Below are 19,620 nucleotides of genomic sequence, written 5' to 3'. Positions count from 1 at the left end.
TCACGTTTAAACTGCTTAAACGATTTTGATGAAATTTTACTAAATTACACAGATATAGAATACAAGTTGGAAAAGGTATAGGCTACCTTATATCCTGAATAAGAGGTTTGGACATACGTTATACGTAGTTATGTATGAATTGGAAAACCCATAATAATGTTTCGGTTTTCGAATTCTTCTTAAATTTTCTTGAACCTTTAAATCATTTCACATCTCCAGGGCATACTATGTGCACAAACTACACCTGCAACGGCACTCAGTGCGTTCCTGATCGTTCCGGACCCTATTGCGACTGCATGAGCCCTCATTCCCAGTACAACTACACGAGCCAACGGTGTGAGACTATCAACAACTGCTTGGACGATAGGCCGTCCTGCTCGCACCTGTGTGAGCGACATGGGGAAACATTCAAATGTTTGTGTGAGAAGGGCTACGTTACGGACACTGCTAGCTACTTGTGCTACGCTCCTGGTAACTGATTTTTATTTTAGTTTACAGGTTATTATTATTTTTATATGAAAATAAGGGACAAGACGAGCAGGACGTTTAGCTGATGGTAATTGATACGCGTTGCCCAATACAATGCATTCCGCTCAGGATTATTGAAAAACCTCAAATAATCTGAGCGGCACTACAACTGCGCTCGTCACCTTGAGAATAAGATGTTAAGTCTCATTTTCCCAGTAATTTCACTAGCTACGGCACCATTCAGACTGAAATACAATAATGCTTATACATTACTGCTTCACGGCAGAAATAGGCACCGTTGTCGTACCCATAATCTAGCCGGCATCCTGTGCAAAGGAGCTTTCTGGTATCATTCAAAAACTAGTCACAGCTATTTCAATTTTACATAGTTAGGGCTACGCTAAATATGAATTACAATGAGTTCATTTCTTGTGTTTCCGCATTCTATTTTGTATTTGTTTAGATCCTGACCTCTTCTTTCGCCTGTTCTGGTATATCAAAGACACAATGGTGCGTGGTTAGTAGCCTTATTTTCTCAGCGAAAATAGTTCCATAAATGATTTCGAAACGGAAGTGGCAGTGGGCAGGGCACATAGTTTGACGGACAGATGGCCGGTGGGGCAGAAAAGTCCTCGAATGGCGACCAGGTACCGGAAGACGCAGTGTTTGTAGGCCCCCATGAGATGGACAGACGATCTAGTCAAGATCGCCGGAATACGTTGGATGAGGGCAGCGCAGGACCGCTCGTCGTGGAGATCTTTGGGGGATGCCTTTGTTCAGCTGTGTTCGTCTTCCGGCTGATGATAATGATATGCGCTGATCGCTGATGATTCGATGATACAAGGTTTATTCTTTCAGGGCCTGAAGCGATGTTGCTATTCAGTACGCGTAATGATATAAGATACATCAAGGTCAAAACGAAACAACAGAAAGTTGTCGTATCTGGAATTAAACGGGTATGTTTATTATTTACTTTTAAATCTGCTTTTCTAAAATATCTTTGGCATAAATGTATTTCAGGATCATTTCAATTATGAACAGTGGCGTAAAACAAGTTTGTCATGCTGCATGCACTCAGGGGCGTGCATATGATATAGGCAATTAGGCAGGGCAGTGCCTACCTCGTTATGAACTTAAATAAATATAGCATGTTAAAGTTAATTTAGTTTCATTTGGTTCTGTTATTTTATTACCAAACTTACATTTAACACTCACTCATAAAATTATTCCTTACGCTAGATACTAAATACCTACGGTAAGCAATCTTTGCTTATTCCAAAGCTCAAATACGACTAGTTAGATCTACAGTGCCTACCTTGCTAGAAAACCAATGCACGCCCCAGCATGCACTACTTATGACCATACAAAAAATATGTTGCAAAAGTGTGAGGTTGAATAAACTAGAATAGCAGGTGTATTGGTTAGCTTTAAGCTACCGGTAACCTCTAGGTTCCGTATTTCAAAAGGCGAATTTTTCACGCATAGACTAGACAATGTCCAATACCAAATACACTTCATCATTGAATTCGTATTCAGACTCCTTTTGGAATACGTAGATCTACAACATTATATATCCTAGCTGATATCTACAATTCATAATATCATACTAGTTATACAGTAGAACCTCGTTTAGCTGAAAACCTCCAAATCCCGAAAAAATGTTTTGTTTCTTTCCCTTTAAGCATCAAAACCTCCACTATTCAAAATCTCAACCTTCTATTTGTCGAAATAATTAGTGAGTCCAAGCCGTTTTGGTACACATCCTCCATAACTCGAAAAATTTAATTTTACCGCAGTATCTCGAACATAGTAATGTTAGACAATGCTACAGGTAGACAACAACCGAATTATCTAAAGAAAAATAAATACTAGCTTTTTTAATGCTATAATTTTTATTTTATTAATATTTTGAACTAATGTTGATTTATTTTAATACAAAAATTTATAAGAATGAATTTCAACCCCTTTATGTCGAATCAAGTCTCTCTATGGTATGCGGTATCCACCAATAGACGGAGTGATTTATCGAGGAAGGTATTCCTAAAATAATTTATTATGGAAACATCTATCAAGAACTTTCGTATTTATTACGTTATTAAATGGGATTATATTTAGGGCACCTCAATAGTGTAAGATCATTGAAGTAGAACAATTCAAAGTCAAGTTTCTTATACTAAGCAATGCTTAAGTTCACATTGAAAAAATCCCCAATTGCTTAGCACAATATACCATCCAAAAATCACAAGACCTCATTCTTGACAGCGCTCTTCTCGACATAGGTTTCTCTATATGTTTTAGTAAAGGGCAGGCAGACTTTGGACTCTCCAACCAATCTAGTTAAAACCTTATATGGAGTATTTAACCTTAGATGAGAGTATACTTTATTTAGATCACAGTCCAACTAAGGCACAAGAGAGTTATATTGAAGAGTAGATAAGCCTGCGCATCTTATACCAAAAGCAATTAAACATTTCAAAAAATATAGAAAATAACAAAAAAAGACAATTATTATACCTCGCAAACGTAGGAAAATGCATAAGGAAAGTAGATTAACAAAAAACTACAATTTTATTAAGAAGTAACTTCTAATAATTTCTGTAGAAAAAAGTACTAAGTACACAAATAAAATTTTATGAACGATGCGGGACTCGAACCCACGACCTCTGGCGATCCGTGCCTGTGCTCTGCCAACTGAGTGACGTATCGACATAAAATTTTATTTTCAAATTTTATTTGTGTATTATTCCTAGATGTGAAGGTTATCACTTTAAAAACATAACTAATTGTTTAGAAGTACTAAGTACTAATACACCAAAGTCTGTGGAGTGTTAAAATATAAAAATTTGGTTTAGGCTCACGGAGTCACATTCGACGGTACGTACGTTTATTGGGTAGAAACTGCCCAGGGTCACCAAGCCATTGTAAGAGCTCATATAGACAATGTCAAGGACACCAAAGAGGTAAGGTATTTAAGGTCACCAGCTGCTTAGAAAAGGTTTATTTTTTTATGTAAACAAGGGACGAGACGAGCAGGACGTTCAGCTGATGGTAATCGATACGCCCTGCCCATTACAATGCAGTGCCGCTCAGGATTCTTGAAAAACCCCAAATATTCTGAGCCGCACCTTTTTGAGCTCGTCACCTTGAGACGTAAGATGATAAGTCTCATTTGCCCAGTAATTCCATTCCACTAGCTACGGCGCCCTTCATACCGAAACACAATAATGCTTACTCACTTCACGGCAGAAAGAGGCGCCGTTGTACCCATAATCAGGCATCCTGTGCAAAGGCGCCTCCCATTGGTAAAGATATTAACCCTATTGCCATAACCATGTATTACCGTAAAAATAACTTTATTGTAACTGACACCTTTGACTCAGTAGACACATATTATGTCTACTGTGCCTTTGATCTGCCCTTCGTAGAGAACTGAAGCTCTGACCGATTAATATATAATTGTAAATGCTTCACCAGAACCAAACGTTTCGTATCCCCCCGATGACTCCCGAAATTCAAGGTCAAGATAATTTTTTCCAGGAATTTAATTTAAAGTAACCATGATCTGAGCTTCTTTCACTTTTTTAACTTAAATACTTCGAAGAATTGTCTAATTACGCCTGTAAAAACGGTATAATTCAGTTTTTAGAAGATTATACATTTTCTGTGGTAGATTATTGCATTAATGTCTTGTGTGCTAAACAAAATATAACATAGTACTAAACGGTGGTCTCATTCCGCTGCCATAAGGCAACGGCAGCAGACAGGAGGTTAAACTAAATAACAGGGGAATACTTACAGAAGACCTTTATTTTATGGTAAAAAGATGTCTCTGGAGCCGTTGTTCAATAAGGAAATAGGGGAATACATTTGTATAAATAAGAACACTAAAACAATTAATATAATTTTTGCAAATAATTGTATTCTATTTATTAGAAAAATAGAAAATATATTAAATAAATTTAAAACATAGAGCGAGCCATGCGAAAACTGTTTATGTTACACAAAATAGTATGCCTATTTTGTGTAACATAAACAGTTTTCGAATTTCATTTTGATAATCGAAGCAAAACTAGGGGTGGGTTCACTAGTTATAGATAATTAAGCAACATTTCGTGACTGCAATCGGCTTATTTAACAACAATTTCAGGTTCTCGTTGCCATAGGCTTGGAAGACCCCGGCGACATAGCGATTGATTGGATAGGTGGAAATATATACTTTACTGATACAGAAAGAGGGATCATATCTGCCTGCAGAGTTGATGGTTCTATCTGCACAGTGTTACATGCAGATACTAAGCGTCCAAAGTTTGTCACATTGGATCCTAAGACGGGGTAATATTGTTTTTTATATTCTACAAGAAGTAATGTGGAAAGTCCAAAGACAAATATATATTTTATTAACTAACTAAACGCCGCGCCGATGCTATTTAGGCAAAAATAGGAACAGACTGGTGAATTATTGGTCAACAATAGAATCGTAGAAGATGAGAGTGCTCAGATCTATAATTCGAAATTCAAACCAGTAAAATTAAATAAATAATATATTTTATTGCTACATCCAAAACTATTTATCTTTGGTAAAAATTTCCAAACAGCAAATTTTAATTTTAGTATCACTAATTAGGTACTAAATACTGAGAGGCAAGGTAGCAAATAATTTAGATTTGGGGAAACCATCTGCCAGCGCCATTAGACGCTATTACTCCTAAATTTATCAATTACAAATGTTCCTTTTAAAATAGCCAAGTCGTTTTGTAATTTGCTTACATTTGATTTGTATTAACTTATAAAATGTAACGCAAAATTTGACATGTCGTACTAACTTTTTGACTTCATAGACACACAGGCTGCTGTTGACTGGAGCATTTCCCGCTGCACTGCATGAAAGCACATCCACAAAACATGTGATGGTTCATGCATTTTCTACTATTCAATTTTTTTTTCAGTAAAATGTTCTGGGCTGATTGGCACGACAGACCCTTGATCATGATGTCACGAATGGATGGCTCACACCCTGAAATCTTAGTGGAGAAGCTGGCCGACTTCGCGACTGGACTGGCCCTAGATCCTCCCAATGAAAGACTGTACTTTGTTGACGGAACTATCAAAGTTGTTAAATTATTCGATTTTAAAGTATATGTAAGTAAAATTATTACAACTATTACTAACGTTATTGCATTTATATTTTATATCAATACATCCGTATTAGCTAAGGGACTAAAATGCCATTAATTGTAATTCATATCTCAATTTTTGCTGTACTAGCATATTTTATCTACCATTTTAAAAACTTTTTTATTCAAAATTAAAACACCTATTTAGAGTATTCAATTAGGATTAAATGATTCTCTTTTAGTCGTAACATTGAGAACAATTTAGTTATACTTAATGGTAAATGTACCTTTATTTTTAATAACGTGTTTCATCGTTGTTCGGCTAATGCTAAATTATAAATTAATTTATATTATAATCAAAATCATTATTATCCTTATAACATTTAACACCTTATCTTCAAATCTAAAATTGTATTTTGTTAGTTAATATGATTTAAATGAAAGCAAATATAAAAAAACTTCTTGGGTAATATAAAAGAAAAATTTGGAAATGATGAATTAGGCAAGTTTTAGCGTCAAATGGCGTTGGCACATTGTTTCCACAATATTTATAAATTAAAAAATGTCTGAATAGGCAATTACAGATAAACTGCACATAAATGTTTTTAAAATTCAACTAACTTGTTTATTGTTGAGGAGCGACCGCGTAGCTAACTGTATGGTTTTCATTCTAATGCTTTTCGTATTCAAGAATGTAACTCAATAGGTACGTAATCAGAGTTTAACTATGTTTTGTCTCGTCCTTATAACTGTGCATAAGAAAGACAATATACACTTGATAATGGAGTACGTATTGAGATGTCTTTTAGAATACGAGCCTAACTTGCAACCGTCGATGAAAATTGCGGAGTCACCTCTATGTGAGTCATGTGGAACAATTGACGATGTTGAGCACTTGTTAAAGGAATGTGTCTAATTTCAGTCTAGTAGAGACAAAATTGTAAGACTTATGGGTTTGAACAGATTTGATACGGGCATGTTTGTAAATATACTTGCCCGCCCTGCATCTAAGGATGCCATAAGTCTGTTTGAATCCATAAGTCTTATTTGTTGAACACTATAGTTTTAACTTGCTTTTCCTTTTATTAACTTTTTTTTTAGTTTGTTAAGTTAAGATTTTTTTTTTGTCTTTTTAATGTACTTAGATTATAATGGGGCTGACATGTACATACGTATAAAAGCCCCTAAATCAATAAATAAAAAAAAACTTGCAACCGCACGTAGTGACCACAAATTATAACCACCACCGCTTTTTGGATGGTTTCGACTGAGAGCTCTATATCCTTATACTTTTTAAGGAGTGATAAAAGATAATGTTTAACACTACTGAGGTAATACGTACACCAATCGCGATTGGCTGCTATTAATTCCACCAGTAGTAGCTTCCTTTGCGCAGGATGCTGGCTAGATGGTATTGGTATCACAGCTTTTCTACCCCCAAACAATTTATATGCAATCACTACCGGTCGGTGCTTGGATTAATAATAATTGGAAAATATATCTTTACTACTCATAATTCGATTCGCGATTTCCAAGAGGCACTATAGGGTTTGGGGGCAGTGGGAAGGGTGCTTACCAATAGATCAATATCTTGCTCGTTTATACAATTCATATCATAAAAAGCGGCCGGACGCATAAACGAACCGCCTCGACGGGTAATCGCTTGTGTGTGTGAGTCCTTATTATAGTTCCTTTCAGTCACTATTCGAGGAGGCATTTCATCATCCGTACGCGATAGCTGTCTTCGAAAACACTGTGTTCTGGAGTGACTGGACATCAGACACTATTCAAACCACTGATAAGATGCACAGTGCTGATAAGAGAGACTTGCTTGTGACTCTAGATGAGTCTGTGTTTGGTAAGTTAGAGTCTAATTTTTCTGTTATGCTTACTGGTTGAATGTGCACTAAGTACGAAGGGTGATCCCTTTCCGTACGGTTTTATTTTTGTATTTTAGCTTGTACGTTTCTCGGGTGTGGCAAACGTATAACGTGTAACGCAGTTTTTTTCAGAAAAGTACAGAAATATCAGCTATACGTACTATAAGGTAAACAGGGATTGAATTTAAAATGAAATTTCAGATATGCACATATATCATCCGTTGATGATGACCAAAGATAAGCATCCGTGCAAGAGTAATCCATGCTCACATCTGTGTCTAGTTACTTCTAACACAACTTATTCATGCGCATGTCCAGAAGGAATGGCGGTTAATGGAACTGTGTGCAAACGTACGTATTTTACAACTTTTTAAAAGTTTATTTATTTATTTAGATAGTTACACCAACAACACATCATTATACAATTAAAATTTTAGCAAGTACACCCTTGTGTACAATTAAACATAATGAAATTAAAGAAATGAAGAGTTAAACAAAAATGATGATATTAAATGACTTAAATACATTTCTACTTTAAAAAAAAGAGATTTATGAAATTTATAACTTTATAACAATACAATAATTTACTTCTTATATTTAACTTACATAACTAAGATCTTAATATTTTAATGCAGTCCGTTTTAAATTTATTGATATTAGTCATATGAAAGTTAATAAAAAAAGAACAAGTTGAGACATCCATTTCATAAATTATTTAATAAATGAAATTATTAAAGCCAAAGCTTAAAGTCGTCAGTATATATATATTTGTTTCATTTGTATTTTTGTGTACTTTTTTCGCCTTATGTTTAATTGTATATAAAATCGTTATATTTTGTATTATATTCACTCCTACTTTGTTTATATTTAAGTGGAAACTTTATTGGCTTGTGTAATATAAATTATGTGTTACAATGTGTATATAACTTAAGCTGTTTGTTTTCCAATAAATAAATAAAATAAATTAAAAATATATAGCTTGACTCAGGCTTCTAAAAAATCTTCATAATCCGATCTATGCCCCTGTACAAAATTTTGTTTTTATGACGTTCTATGAGACTGGAATAAAAATATTGTTCTAATTTTCTGACTATAAAAGTTTGGACAAAATATCTTTCTAAAACACAAAAGAAAATATTGAACTAAGAAATCCCCTTGCGTTATAAGGTCTGCCAAAACGTCTGTTTTACAAAATTAATTAATTAGATTGTATAAAAATACACACTTATTTTTATACTTTTTAGTGCATATTATATCTATTGTTTTGGAATAGTGTTTTTGAAGTCGGTTGTTTTTTTGTTAAAAAATTATTTTTTATTTTATGATTTTTAGTGAATTTGAACTAACAATTTGTCTAAATATGTGTAGATATACTAAATTTTTAAATGCAGTAATAAACGTAAGCGCAAATTGATTACAGACAGAAATTCTGCCACAGATCACACCCATACTGTATGTGGTTAAGGAGGCCCATTGGTCATCATACTCGACTACGACAGTTACTTGACCATAACTTTGACATGGTAGATGACTTAAATATCAGGATAGCATAAAAAATATTCGGAAGAGTTAATCGTTAATTTGCTTCTAAGAATTGAAGATTTCCGTTACTTTGTCATGGATTCCGTAATCAGAACCTAACCAAACTCGCACCAAACTATCTTTGAAGTATAAGTTCCAATAAAAAAAGATTCATGGAAATCGGTTGGCACGATATTATTCGTAAGTTTATCATCCACTTTGCTATACGTGTGTATAGCAAATTTAACACTTTTATGGTTTTCTCATGAATGCCACTGTCAGATCTGGACTAAATTACAATGGGATACCACGGGAAGCACCAGCTTTCAAATTAAAAAGAATTATCAAAATCGGCTCACCCAGTCGACAGTTTTGAGATAATAAACATAAAAAAACATACCGACGAATTGAGAACCTCCTCCTTTTTTGAAGTCGGTTAAAAATACCTTCAACTAGTAACCTAGATTGTTAAGCGATACCTATGGCTACCGGTGAAGGACTTTCGACCGCAAAAAATGCAATTTTTGCTAATCATTCTAATTATATTAGTACATTATTAATATACTTTGTGCCGTTTGGTGTCGAGACACTTGGCCCTTGGGGCCCAGAGGCGCGGAGAATGTTCAAAATACTATCTTCGCGCCTCAAGAAGGCTACTGGAAACCCAAGCGCTGGCAGCTATTTCGGTCAACGGATCAGCCTTGCTATCCAACGCGGTAATGCTGCCAGTATTCTTGGTACGCTTCCACGTAATGATAGTTTTAATTTTATGTAGTCGTAGTATTGTAAATATAGTTATAAGATTTGTTTTACAAATAATGATTAGATATTTGTTAATTAATAATATAAAATTATAATAATAATAAGGCAGGTGTTAATATTAGTACAAGTAAAATATAATGAACTGCGAATAGAATATTTTTTTGTATACCTATATTGATGTACCATTGAAGCCAAGTTTGTTTTTAAATCGTTTATTAAACAAGTAGGTAATTGATATTTTTGTAGCTATACAAGAGTTTAGACCCCAGTATCTAGTATTGGGTGGCGGATCCGCGTTCACGAGGATACAGTACTCTAGTCTTGGAAATCCTGAGATACACGGGACTCATTTTGATATCGGAAGAGTACAAGCAATGGCCTATGATAATAATAGAGGTAAGCTAGACAGACATTTGTAATTTTGTGATGAAGACTATGGTTGATCACAGACGCTGTAGGCCGGGTGGATCGGACGCTGTATGCGATCGTGTAAACATCGGGTACTATGGAAATGTATAACAGCACATGTGTTTGTTTTTTTTTTTTAATTGAATGGCATCTGGAAACTGGCGTCGCCTGGAATCCGCAATACCAATGTTAAGAGAAGCGTTGCAAGCCTTAAAATGTTGGTCTATGTGTGCGATTCACTAATCGCTCAAGATTCATGAATCATGACTTAGGTAAAGCCAGTTCAACATGAAGTTTATTTACTCGTGAATGTGAGTGAATGCGCTCGCTAGTCCTTTTTCCTTTCAATTAGGCAGTGCCAACAAAAGAGTGCATGGAAAAAATCCAGTGCCTGAAGGAATCTCACATTAAAGACTATCGGCCTTTCAAATGAACTTGGTATAAAGTTATACTTGAGAATAAGATTATGCAAATGTTTTCAAATAGACATCTTGCTTACGATTGGTTTATTCGGACATATAACGCCCCTCAAAGGCTGCTTGACATTCGGGAAACTTCAGAATTATTCTTCATTGTACTATTGACAGTGCTGTCAGCGTTAGGCCATGTTCAGATGACAAGCGCTCAACGCGCGTTTTGATAACGTGCGCGATGAACGCTCCATTGTTGTAACGCGCGTCAACGCGCGCTTTGAGATCATTGGTTTTCTATGTTTCCGTTCAGTTGAGCGCGCGCCTCGTTAGAGTATAAGTGTTCTGGCGCGCGCTTTCTACGTGGATATACATATTTTAGGGTTCATCTACATAGTTTGTCCGGAAATCGTCCAAAATGGAAACCGAAGCTTTTATAGGAATTATTAATTGATGAAATAGAGAAACGTCCTGCGATTTGGGACATGACAAGAAGCGATTATTCAGATAAGAATTTAAGAAGACGGGCTTGGAAAATTCAAATTCAAATATATTTATTCAAAATAGGATTTACAATCACTATTTGAACGCCAAAATCTACCAGAATAAAGAACTCGTCCTTATATTCTGTAAAGGGCATGACAATGAAGGAAAGAAGAAATTGTTTACGTCCATGTCCGACAAACGTGGCGACAAAACACAAACTGAAACAGGGGGGCACGCATTTAACGCCTGACAAACGCGTACTATGTGAACACTATACAAAAATTCAACGCGCGTTTTTTTTTTATTGAATAGGAGGACAAACGAGCGTACGGGTCACCTGGTGTTAAGTGATCACCGCCGCCCACATTCTCTTGCAACACCAGAGGTATCACAAGAGCGTTGCCGGCCTTTAAGGAAGGTGTACGTGCTTTTTTTGAAGGTACCCATGTCGTATTGTCCCGGAAACACCGCACAAGGAAGCTCAATCCATAGCTTTGTAGTACGAGGGAGAAAGCTCCTTGAAAACCGCACTGTGGAGGACCGCCACACATCCAGATGGTGGGGATGAAATCCTAACTTGTGGCGTGTCGTGCGAAGGTGGAATTCGGCGGCAGGAATCAGGTTAAACAGCTCTTCGGAACACTCCCCGTGATAAATGCGGTAGAAGACACACAATGATGCGACGTCTCTACGCAACGCCAAGAGATCCAGCAGTTCATAGAGCACTGAGTCCCCGACAATTCAAGCTGCTCTACGTTGCACGCAGTCAAATGGATCGAGCAGATACTGGGGTGCGCCAGACCAGAGATGACAGCAATACTCCATGTGTGGCCGGACCTGCGCTTTGTAGAGCGCTAGAATGTGGGCCGGCTTGAAGTATTGCCGTGCTCTATTGATGACGCCCAGCTTCTTCGAAGCCAATTTGGCTTTGCCCTCCAGATGGCCACGGAATTGGCAATCGCTCGAGATTTCGAGAACCAGTATTCCGATACTAGGCGCGGCTTTAAGAGAAGTGTTCTCGAAGAGCGGTGATACGACAACTGGGGTTTTTTTAGTGGTAATCGCGCAAACTTGAGTCTTCTGGGGGTTAAATTGGACAAGGTTCAATTTACCCCATTCCGCGACCTTCTCGAGAGAGGACTCGATAGAAAACACAAGGTTCTCCCGGCACTGGTCGACGATTTCCCGAGAGAGACCTGCATGGCCCGAGTATACGGCATCACCAGTTCTGTCGTCCGCATAGCAATGTATGTTGGAGGTGTCCAACATATCATTGATATGCAGAAGAAACAGCGTAGGAGATTGCACACAGCCTTGGGGCACTCCAGCATTCACGGGCTTCGGGTTCGAGCAATATCCGTCGACAACGACCTGTATGCTACGCCCAGTGAGGACGCTGGAGGTCCACTTGCACATGCTCTCGGGAAGCCCAAATGATGGAAGTTTGGAGAGGAGCGCCTTGTGCCATACACGATCAAAGGCCTTCGCTATATCCAGGCTAACTGCCAGGCCTTCCCCCTTGCTTTCAATAGCCGCCGCCCATCTATGTGTTAGGTATACCAGAAGATCACCTGCTGACCGTCCATGGCGAAAGCCGTACTGTCGGTCGTTGATCAACTGGTGACCCTCTAGGTATACTAAAAGCTGGCGGCTAATTATGCTCTCCATGATTTTAGAGAGCAGGGAGGTGATAGCAATAGGCCTGTAGTTCGCCGGATCCGAACTGCCTCCTTTTTTTTGGATCGGATGGACAAGGGCTGACTTCCATGAGTCAGGGACTACGCCTTTGGAATAAGAGTGCCGGAATAAACGCGTTAGCACCGGCGTCAACTCAGGGGCACACGTTCTAAGCACGATTGGAGAAATGCCATCCGGCCCGCTCGACTTCCTGACATCCAACGAAAACAGAGCTCGCCTAACAGTTTTCTGTCTGAACTGTACTTCAGGCATAGAGCTCTGACACCGCGGGATGGTCGGCGGTGTTTTTCCGTTGTCGTCAAGTGTCGAGTTGGAGGCGAAAAGAGCGCACAGGAGCTTGGCTTTCTCTTTTGCCGTATGGGCCAGGGTGTCATTCCTCATGTGCAACGGCGGCATGGACGGCTGGTTGAAGTTACCAAGAGCAGCTTTCGACAACGACCAGAACTTGCGTGTTCCGGTCGGGTAACTGGAAAGCTGCTCGCCGATTTTGACGAAGTGCTTAGACTTCGCACGGGCGATTTGCCGCTTAAAAAATCTGGAGGCACGGTTATATTTCCTCTTAAGAACTTTGCAGTTCGGATCCTTTGTGCCCAGAGCCGCAACCCAAGTTCGATAAGCCTGTATTTTGCAGTCAGATGCTGCTTTAACTGACGCATCGAACCAGGGCTGTGATCTGCCACCGATCGGTACTACAGAGCTTGGTATAAAAATATCCATGCCCTGCAACACCACATCGGCTACTGCAACGGCGCAGGCACTAGGATCATCCGAAGGGAAACAAACCTTGCCCCAAGGGTAGGATGCAAAAAAGGAACGCATCCTATCCCAATCTGCTGACTTGTAGTGCAAAACGCGGCGGGTCGCTGGTGGTCTGTGACGTTGGCGTCGGATAGGCACTACACTCCTGACCAGGCAATGGTCGGACGTTCCGAGAGGGGCGTCGACAAAGACCTGATAACCATCGGGATGTGTAGTCAGCACAAGATCTAATAAGGGCGGCATGTGGCTAACCACACCCGGGAGCCGCGTTGGGGACTCAACCAATTGGGACAGACCATACGCCAATGCAAAATTATGCACAGATCGTCCTGCGTAGTCTGTGGTACGTGATCCAAGCCATTCGGCATTGTGCCCGATGAAATCACCCAAGACTACGAATTCAGCGGAGGGGATCTGTGCAAGCACGTCGTCAATTGCTGCTTGAACGCAGCCCATGAGATGATCGGTTTCTGCGTTACCACTATGGGACCTGTAGAGACACACGCATAGATACGGACGCGGTCCTCTAAATCTACGCGGTCCTCTAAATCTACGCGGAGCCAGAGAGTAGACAGGTCTCTACCCTCAAAATTGCCGAGACGGCGACAGCAGATATCCTCCGTAACGTACACACATAGCCCGGCATGAGGCAAAAAATTGTGCTCAATTTTGTACCCGGGGTACGTTAAATATGACGTATCGCTAGGTCGAGATATCTGCGTCTCCGTAAGGAAACACAAGGCCGGCTGCGCCGTCTCAAGGTGGTGGTGGACGGCGTTTAAATTGGAGTGAATTCCCCTGATATTGCAAAACTCCACGTTGAGCGTGGAGCGGGGTGCCGTGGTGTTTCTGCCTCGTTTGTCCTCGGTCATGCGCGGTTCTGTGCCCACCCCAGAATACGAAGGGCAGCCCGAGCGAGAGTGCTCGGGGAGGGATTCTCCGGCTCTGGTAGAGCCGGTACCCTCCTGGGGTAATATCTCTTTATGGACCGCTTTCATATTTTGTTGGGGGGAGGGGGTGGGGGTAAGGGATGGCCTCCGGTCCTCGACACTAACCTATGCGAAACATAGCGGCACTAGGCCGCTACTTCACGCCGCTATTCTGTGCGAGTGTGGTAATTAACTCGGACGAGTCTGGCCGGTTGTGCAGACGTCATAAGAAGGCAGCGGGACTCTCCCACTTCTAAAAAGCCCTTAGTCGCCTCTTACGACACCCATGGGCCTGGGACTCCCCTATTCTTTTTACGCCCCGGGGAAAGTACATAGTAGAAAGTACATACAAAGCGCTTGTCATCTGAACGTGGCCATATAGTCAATATTTTGCATATACTTTGGTTTATTCTCAGGTATAAATTTATACCAAGTTTATTTGTTAGGCATTATATATAAGTATACTTCGTCGTATAGAATCTATCTAATCTAATATGTTTTTTTTTTATTTTATGGAAAAAGAGGACAAACGAGGGTACGAGGGTCACCTGGTGTTAAGAGTTCACCGCCACCCAAATTCTCCTGCAACACCAGAGGTATCATAGGAGCGTTGCCGGCCTTTAAAGAAGGTGTACCTACGTGCTTTTTTTTAAGTTACACGTGTCGAATCGTTCGGGAAACACCGCACAAGGACGCTTATTTGTAGTACGTGGAAGAAAGCTCTTTGAAAACCGCACTGTGGAGGACCGCCACACGTCCAGATAGTGGGGATGATATACTAATTTGTAGCGTGTCGTGCGAAGGTGGAATTATTATATTAAATTATATATTAATTGTTAAGTAATTCTTTGCAGATACACTGTATGTGTACGATGGTCAACGCAAATCTATTTGCTATATCAATATGAGTGACTTCACTCTCGGCGTTACCCATCTTCTCGCTTATAATGGCTTGGAAAATGTCGTAGATATGGATTACGGTAAGATTAGTCATTGTTTTTATGAGAATTGACATGCGAGTGTCAATTTTGTTAACCATTGTATTCACTCACGGATACATTTTGACTCATAACTAGTAAAGTAACAGTTGCCAAATTATGTTCAATAATTTACATGATATGTCTGAAAATATTGCAGTAAACCAATCTTTACAACAACATCTTGAATTTTAAAGTACAATTCTCTGTAATCAGAGGCTCTAGTGTAGGTCCTTGTGGCACTTAGAATAGGGTTTCCGTAACAACTACTCTTACTTTTATCATATTTGTAATTTTGTACAGATTAACTTTATTTGATTTAATAAAGTTTTATCCATCTACAGAAGTTGCTCAATTAATAAATTAGTTTCCTACTTTATATTGAATAGCGCGGTCAAATGCTTTTTCAAACGCTTTTTCAAACTTACTTAGATTGCATCAATTTATCATCCATCAAACATACTGCTAAAATCAAAATGAACCCATCACGCCGCGATAATTAGCTTACAAATAATAGTTCTAATGTTACACCTTAATTTTTCCAATTGCACACTGAGACTTCTAGAAGTTTTATCGGACTTGTTGTGGAGTGAACAAATTTGTTTTTGATAATATGACATAATATTTTTTTTCCATATTTTTTATGCATTAATAATTATAGCCCGCTACAAGCTGCCCGGAATGAATTTGATGAATATTTAAAAAAAGAGTTATTAGTAAAACAGATAATCAACATCAGCTTTGTTGTTTATCTGTTTACGATTTTATTTATTTTTAATTCATTTATTATTTTTGGTTTATAGAAATATAGACAGACAATTTGTTGACATTATTTTTAATCGAATGGATATCTTCGAACCTGCATAAAAATATTGCATTAGACAACCATCAGTTTATTATTAATAAAAATATTATACATTTAACCTTATTGTAAAATATATTTGTTGGTTCTAGATTACGTATCAGATTCTCTGTACATTCTGGACGAGGGTCGGAGAATGATCGAAGTCATATCGCTGAGAACTAAACATAAAGCTTTGATCTACCGCTTCGCTGAAGAAGAGATACCTATTAGCTTCTGTGTAGTGCCAGAATATGGGTAATTATATTGTGGTATATTGATAATTTTGATTTTGGTTTCCAGCAAATGTTCCGCTATTGCAAATGTTTTAGTTCTCTCAAGTAATTAGATAGATTTGAATTTGAATTATAGAATTTGAATTTGTTTCATTTAAATTTTAATTTAAAACATTAATTGTATAATATCTAACAAATACAGCGTATTAATTAATAAAATGTATTACTTGTTACTTACTGCTTCGTGACATAACAAATCACATTACTTTGACTGTAATTTATAAAATTTTGGTGAAGCAAATCAGGTATTTTGCAGGTTGTTTTGGATCTATTCGTTAAATTTACAAATACAAATTCACAGCTTTCTGATTAAATTAGCCGGTGAATTGGAGGGCTAGCCAGTTCCGTAGCCGTAATGAAATGGCTAAATAACAGCTCGGTGTGCATATTCAAATATTTTTATTCAAAATAGGATTCAAAATCACTTATTGAACGTCATAAACTACCACTCATTCGAAATTGTACCTACCTACGCCTCAGACCTGAGAAGAACGGGCGCAAGAAACTCAGTGGGCCTTTTTTTATTATAAAAATATGGATTACAATGTAATATCGTACAATAAACATTTATAATTAAAGAATCTGAGCCAGGGGGCCTACTCCTAAAATCGATATTCGATAAATCGTGGCATTAGTCGTGTCGAATCCTACTCTTAGTTACGTCGTATTCAATGTCGAAACGATGATTGAACGAACGAAACATTATTCGATATTATCGGTCCTAACCCTACTCTTAGTTGAAAATGTCAGAGACGAATATTCGAATTTCACAAATAATCAAACGTCACTTTTACGATAATCTCAACGACACCATCTAGGCTGTCGTTGCTATTATCGTTTCAAGTTGTATAGATATATCTGCCATACAATATACATAGTTAATAAATATTATTAAAATAATTATATGTGATTTACTATTCAAGAGGATTTTTTTACTACTAAGTTATTTAAGTCATTTTGTTGATCGTTTATGCGTAGAAATAATGCAAATGGCCGCCTGAGAAATAGGAAGTCGACGAGAAGGGTTGAGTTACTTTTTTTTTACATTTTATTATCCGCGAGTTTTGTATTATTTATTCAATTTTAAATGGTCATATTATATTCATTACATATTTTTTTAACATTAACAGTATGTGTAAATGATACCAAATTGGTGGTGCAGAGTCTGGCATGGTCCTTAGCGCCTAAACTATGTTTTGACTTTTGACACTTCACAGCGACAAAGCACAGATAATGTTTAGGTTTGAACATATTACATTCACACTAACATCGTAAAAAAATCAAAATATTAGTCTATGGTAACGATAAACGATAAGGAATTCGAACATTTGTTAGAGTAGGTTAGTTGCGATATATCGTTGTCGATTTTGCGAGTAGACCTCCTGCACTGTGCACTGGCACTGCCACCGATTGGGGGAAGTCGCGGTGTATAAAAAGATTTAATAAAAAAAGGATATTATTCGTTATTAAACTATTTAGTAACTAATCTAACAGTGAGTAGAAAGCTCGAAGTTCTGGGTTTCAATAAGCTATCAAGTTAAAACAATTGACACACACTTTGACACACTTTATACACAAATTATCTTGCCCCAAATTAGGCATATATTGCCTGTGATATGGGTTGCAAGACAACGATATATTTAATACAATATACTTACTTAAACATACATTATATAAACATACATAAATACATATAAATATCCATGACTTGGAAACAAACATCCATATTCATCATATAAATGCTTGCACCTACCGGGATTCGAACCCAGGACCTCTAGCTTAGTAGGTAGGATCGCTAACCACTCGGCTATACAGGTCGTAAACAATGAATGATGCCTAACGCTCGTTCCCAATATTTAGTCCATCTCCAGTTGTGGCCTACTTGAGATAAAAATGGTAACTATCGTTGAAATTTCTGCCCCAATAAACATATCGACAGTAACTCACCTTATCCGTACACGCTGTCTGTCAATGGGAGGACGTATAACTTACCAGCGATAGAAGTTTGTATGGAAATTGCAATTCACTCGTCCCAATAAGGCGATAACAATGACTTATCGGGTTTATTGGGACGGTAGGTAGCAGTAGATGGTAGTAATTTATCTCTATCTGTAGATAGTATATTTGGAACGGACGCAAGTTTGTTCAGTCGATCGATCGATACGATCAAGAAGTCAATGAAAGGCCGGCTAGCCCTCCAATTGACTGGCTAAGCTGATTGCTACGAAATAATATAAAATTTAATATAGTATTTTCTTTGATTAACACAAGTGATACACATGAAATTAAAATACTTTTTGAAGGAATAAAATGCGTGTAATTGTAACTGTATTTTTACATATAAGATATTTGCGTAAAAGTATTTTTTTTTTATAATTTAATTATTTTACCCGACGTATAATGTAAATAAATAAATTATAAAAAATAAAACAATTTGATTTCTTAGGAGGTTGCTGGTGGCAGTTTCTGAGAGAGACTACAACAATGAAATACACATTGACAGCATTGGTTTGGATGGAAGTGACAAGAGACATCTTCTCATGAACAATATACTAGGTATGTAGGTACTATGAAACTACGATATAATACAATTTTTAGGTTTCCGTACCCGAAGATTAACCAACGGGAACCGTCATACTACGAGGGCGGCACTGAAAATTTCGAGAATCAAGGAAGTGACAGAACAATACTATTTAAAAATGTATTTATTGCTTTTCGAAGTATTCTCCGCGAAATTTTCCATACGATGGAACCAATCATTGAAGCAACCATTCCATTCGGAAGATGGGGTCTCCAAAATGACCGTTTTGTAGGCATCCACAGCTTCTTCAGGTGATGAAAACCTCTGACCACGCAAATTATTCTTTATTTTAGGGAAAGTATAGAAATCATTAGTGCTTAGGTCGGGGCTGTGTCGGGGCGGATGGTCTAATAATTCTATGTTTTCTTGCTCTAAAAACTCTTTTGTTCTGTGCGCGGTGTGAGAACTCGCATTGTCGTGATGGAGGATGATGCGGTGGTTGCAGTGCTCTTTACGGAGTTCAGAAACGACCTGTGGCAAACAAATGCTA

General features: G+C 37.9%; 1 protein-coding gene across 1 annotated transcript in view; it reads left to right on the top strand.

Annotated features, from left to right (window-relative positions):
* LOC126969883 (low-density lipoprotein receptor 1-like) overlaps positions 1-19,620 on the top strand; it is a 31,592-nt gene that overhangs the window by 4,907 nt on the left and 7,065 nt on the right. The window contains exons 5-15 of the mRNA XM_050815473.1: positions 220-471; positions 1,327-1,424; positions 3,321-3,428; positions 4,616-4,800; positions 5,415-5,607; positions 7,281-7,440; positions 7,664-7,813; positions 9,992-10,141; positions 15,290-15,415; positions 16,367-16,511; positions 18,996-19,105. Of these exons, the coding sequence (XP_050671430.1) occupies positions 220-471; positions 1,327-1,424; positions 3,321-3,428; positions 4,616-4,800; positions 5,415-5,607; positions 7,281-7,440; positions 7,664-7,813; positions 9,992-10,141; positions 15,290-15,415; positions 16,367-16,511; positions 18,996-19,105 (1,677 nt within the window). The remainder of the gene's footprint in view (positions 1-219; positions 472-1,326; positions 1,425-3,320; positions 3,429-4,615; positions 4,801-5,414; positions 5,608-7,280; positions 7,441-7,663; positions 7,814-9,991; positions 10,142-15,289; positions 15,416-16,366; positions 16,512-18,995; positions 19,106-19,620) is intronic.

The sequence above is a fragment of the Leptidea sinapis genome, chromosome 19 (assembly GCF_905404315.1).
Source record: "Leptidea sinapis chromosome 19, ilLepSina1.1, whole genome shotgun sequence".
Classification (NCBI taxonomy): Eukaryota; Metazoa; Arthropoda; class Insecta; order Lepidoptera; family Pieridae; genus Leptidea; species Leptidea sinapis.
This window is presented reverse-complemented; position numbering and strand designations above follow the sequence as displayed.